We start from the raw sequence: 4,909 nt of genomic DNA, 5'->3' as shown, positions 1-4,909 counted from the left end.
CTGTCAGTCACTTTGTCTCTCTGTCACTCACTCTGTCTCTCTGTCACTCACTCTGTCTCACTGTCACTCACATCTGTCTCTCTGTCAGTCACTTTGTCTCTCTGTCACTCACTCTGTCTCGCGTTCACTCACTCTGTCTCTCTGTCAGTCACTTTGTCTCTCTGTCTGTCACTCACTCTGTCTCACTGTCCCTTACTCTGTCTCTCTGAGACTCTGTCTCTCTGTCTCTCACTCTGTCTCACTGTCACTCACTCTGTCTGTCACTCACTCTGTCTGTCACTCACTCTGTCTCACTGTCACTTACTCTGTCTCTCTGAGACTCTCTCTCTGTCACTCTGTCTCTCTGTCACTCACTCTGTCTCACTCTCACTTACTCTGTCGGTCACTTACTCTGTTTCATTTTCACTCACTCTGTCTCTCAGTCTCTCTGTCACTCACTCTGTCTCACTGTCACTCACTCTGTCTCTCTGTCACTCACTCTGTCTGTCACTCACTCTGTCTCACTGTCACTTACTCTGTCACTCACTCTGTCTGTCACTCACTCTGTCTCACTGTTACTTACTCTGTCTCTCTGTCACTCACTCTGTCTCACTATCACTCACTCTGTCTCATTGTCACTCATTCGGTCTATCTGTCAGTCACTTTGTCTCTCTGTCAGTCACTTTGTCTGTCTGTCACTCACTCTGTCTCTCTGTCACTCACTCTGTCTCACTGTCACTCACATCTGTCTCTCTGTCAGTCACTTTGTCTCTCTGTCACTCACTCTGTCTCGCGTTCACTCACTCTGTCTCTCTGTCAGTCACTTTGTCTCTCTGTCTGTCACTCACTCTGTCTCACTGTCCCTTACTCTGTCTCTCTGAGACTCTGTCTCTCTGTCTCTCACTCTGTCTCACTGTCACTCACTCTGTCTGTCACTCACTCTGTCTGTCACTCACTCTGTCTCACTGTCACTTACTCTGTCTCTCTGAGACTCTCTCTCTGTCACTCTGTCTCTCTGTCACTCACTCTGTCTCACTCTCACTTACTCTGTCGGTCACTTACTCTGTTTCATTTTCACTCACTCTGTCTCTCAGTCACTCTGTCACTCAGTCTGTCTCACCGTTACTCAGTATATTTTGCTGTCACTTCACCTGTCCCCCAGTCAGTTTCCTCAGTCTGTCTCTTGCTTCCAGTCTGTCTCTCATTCTGCCTCTCTGTCTCCCCAATCTGAGACTCTGTCTGCCTCTCAGTCCCTCTGTCTATTATTCAGTCTGTTTTTGTGTCACCCTGTCTGCCTCATTGTCACTCAGTCTATCTTTTAGTCTGATTCTCTCACTTACTCTTCCATCTGTCTCTAATCCCCAATCTGTCACTCTGTCATTCATTCTGTCTCCTCATTCTGTTTTTCAGTCTCACAGCCTGTCTATTGTTACTCATTGTTACTCAGTCTGCCTTGCTGTCTGTCTCTAAAAAAGTCTGTCTGTCTGTCTGTCTGTCTGTCTCTAAACCTGTCTGTCTCTGTCTTCCAGTCTGTCAGTCACTCACTGTATCTCAGTCTGTCTCTCAGCATGTCTTTTTAGACAGTCTATCTGTCTGTCTGATTTCCTGTCTGTCTCAGGGTTTGCTCCCTGTCTTCTTGTTTCTCGGTCTGTCTTTCTGTCTCTTTGTCTCTGTCTGTCTCTATATCAGTCAACCCAGCCATGTGTCTGTTGATCGATCTCTCTGTGAACCTGTCTTACTGTCCACCTGTCTTTCTGAGCCTCCGTCTTCTCACATGGGTCACATTGATATGTGTGACGCTGTGATCGTTGTTTACGTGCTGAGTGGCGCAGTGGAAAAACGGTGATGCAACGCTGCCGTTCAATGAAGCGCTCACTAGCAGTCTTCCTCTCCGGAAATAGAAACTGGAGCACGACCTGCTGGGAGAGCAGAGGGCCGAGGGGGCAGAGCTGATGACAACAGACGGCACGAGAGGAACAGATTGGTGTGTGTGTGTGTGTGTGTGTGTGTGTGTGTGTTCACAGTGAACTCTAAAAAGCAAAGACACAGTTGCCCACCTTTGCTCCAGATCCTTCACGTTTATACCACCAGGTGCTGCAGAATTCTGATTGGTCAGAAGACTTTCTGATGCGTTCTCCTTATTTACAGTTTTTCTCCGATGGGTCGAAGCGTTTCTCAGATCAGAAATGAAATTCTCAAACCTGCTTGTTCGACCTCCACATCATCTTGTGCACGTCGTAAAACCAATTTCTCGCTTTGGTACATTCATTTCATTGATTGTGTACAATTACAGTATCTGCTGTTTCTCACATTATTAATGTTAACATCTGCCAAGCTTGAATTTCTATTAAAAAAGACTTTGTAAATGTGTCGTGAATTGATGGATTGTGCCAACCGATGAAGAAAAAGTGCTCTAAAACAGGTCGAAGGTGAATCTCGTGAACAGACAGACAGAGCGAAACACAAAATTAAAATTTCTGAAAATGGATGAAAAACCAGGAAATAAATGAACACTCCGTTTTTTCTCAGTTGTTTTGGAGCGTTTTCTCAAAATCATCCATAATATTTGAAAACCAGTAAAGTGCGTTTCTCAAAACTAATGTGTACAAACAGCACAACACAATGGATTTCTTACAAAAACCTGAACTTTTCTCTAAATCCTCAGTTCATCTCTCAAAAGTAAGTATTTGTGTCACTGAACATTGTGAACTGAATCATCTAAATGTTTATTCATGTTTTCAGTGTGATGCACAGTTTCAGTGTTTCTTGATATAAACGATGTTTTGGATCACAGCCACTGAAAATACACAAAATTTGACTTCCTTCTGAGTTTCAGCAGCACAAATGTATTTATTTGATTGGATATTTGATTTATATTGACTGTAAGAGACCGAATAGGATTCACACTTTTACTGTACACGTGTTTGTTTGTTTCTCATTTGTTGATCTGTTTTCAGAATGTATAATTCTGTTTTCTGTCTGTATTCAGTCTCCAACTGAAGCTTCACCAGATTCACCTTTGACCTGTTTTAGAAAACTGGTTGATGATTGGTTGATCTGATGTCGTTCACTCGCCTTCATTAGTGACCTTCAAGATTCATCTGCACAATTCATCAATTCAACACATTTACAGAAAAAAAGTTTAATATAAAGTTTAGATGACAGATGATGAAAACTGGTTTAATCATTTTGCATTCAATGACTTTTACAATGAACTGATGCTGAGATGTTTTTGGGGGTTAAAACTCTTCAGGTGAAAGCAGTATAATATATTTTGGTCAACATGAACAGCAACAACTGATAATGTAGGAAACAGCAGACACTCGTACACAATCCATTACATGAATCTACAAAAGCGTTCGCAATTTGATCAAGAAATGTTTTTATGATGAGCACAAATTACTAAATGATGTGAAGGTTGAACAAGTAGTTCACAGAATTTCATTTCTGATCTGAGAAACGCTGCAAAGCGACTGAGAAAAACTGTAACAGCAAATATATAATATTTGGTGAATTTGCTTATGGAAGGCGTCTCCAATGTGAGTGTTTTTGCTTTGCATTTCTTGATGACACTTTCAGTAGAACTGCTTTTCTACACTAATTTACCAGATGTGACAATCAGTATTCTCTACCTATCCAACACTCCAGATGTTCCTCATCTCTTCCTCTGACCTGCATGTTCGTGTCTCTTCCTCTTAAAGGTCCAAACTGCTTCGCCGGGAACCGCATCATTCCTGCTGGAGAGCGAGTGGAGGTGGACGAATGGACTGTCTGCTTCTGTACCTACCGAGACGGGACCTGGCAGACGCACCCTCACGCCACGTGTGAACAGCGCCAGCGGCCGGACGAAGACGCTTTCAAGCAGATGGAGGAGCAGGAGATGGAGAGAGAGAAGGAGCGAGAGAAGCAGAGAGAGAGAGAGCGCATGCCCAGGTTGGATGCCATCCCATGAAGGCTTTAGCGTTTATCCACGGCCGGAAGAAACACAACCTGCGCTGTACCGAGTGCCAACGCTGACCTCCTCCAACCCCCTCCAGATCCAAGACATCCGGTCAAATACACTTGCATTCTGGGATCCATCTTTCATCCACACTCGCAGGAACCACGCTGTGACCTGTGAGAATGTGTTTGTGGTGAACAAACTTTTGAAAAATAAAATATCAAGCGAACGCACGTCCCAGTGTGAGTGTGAGTGTGTGTGTGTGTGTGTGTGTGGCCTCATATAAACTCCTCTTTAGCTAATACTTGTTTTATAGCTTTCATGTGTGTGCAAGTGTGGATCCACTGATGGTTTTTGATAGACACGTGCACGTTCCTTTTGTTCCTATGCAACAAACTCATCAAACTAATCTATAAATGTCCAGATGTTCCACTTTATTCTCATTGAAAAATCCTCCCTCATCATGAAGAACAGCTTCACACACTCTCAGCATCCGGACACTTCGTTTCTCCAAACATTCAGCTGAAATACTTCTTACCTCTTGTAAAACTCAAAGATGTTCTTCACTAGTGGGAGATTTCTTTCTTTTTTTCTTGTGACCGAGTTCATCCCAGAGCAGTTCAATAGGATGTAGGTGCGGTGACTGGGCAGGACGTTCCATGATAGACATCCCTCCAGACGTCTGTCTGCTCTCTAAATAACACTTACAGAGTTTGGACGTATTTGTCGCTTCCAATGAGCCGCAGTCCAGACGGAATCACATGGTGTAAAAATATAGAATGGCTGCCATGTTGATTCTTTTTCACCTTTTCAGAATACATTCTACATCCTGGATTAAAACAACCCCAAACCATTCCACTTCCATCTCCATGTGTGAGTGTGGGGGGTGAGGGGGTCTAATCACATTTTCTCTCCAGTTCTCCATCTTACACAAGTTCTTCTGTTGGAGACGGATATATCACAATCGGACTCCATAGAACTTCCTTCCAC

General features: G+C 43.6%; 1 protein-coding gene across 1 annotated transcript in view; it reads left to right on the top strand.

The window, feature by feature from the left end:
- Positions 1-4,148, top strand: part of LOC310740143 (von Willebrand factor C domain-containing protein 2-like) — a 5,262-nt gene extending 1,114 nt beyond the window's left edge. Inside the window, exon 3 of the mRNA XM_083566607.1 lies at positions 3,681-4,148. Coding sequence (XP_083422733.1) covers positions 3,681-3,931 — 251 coding nt within the window. The 3' untranslated portion in view covers positions 3,932-4,148. The remainder of the gene's footprint in view (positions 1-3,680) is intronic.
- The last annotated feature ends 761 nt before the right edge of the window (positions 4,149-4,909 follow it).

Source organism: Silurus aristotelis (assembly GCF_946808225.1).
Source record: "Silurus aristotelis genome assembly, chromosome: 17".
NCBI classification, from domain to species: Eukaryota; Metazoa; Chordata; class Actinopteri; order Siluriformes; family Siluridae; genus Silurus; species Silurus aristotelis.
The sequence above is the reverse complement of the archived record's forward strand: the minus strand, read 5'-3'. Positions and strand labels throughout refer to the sequence as shown.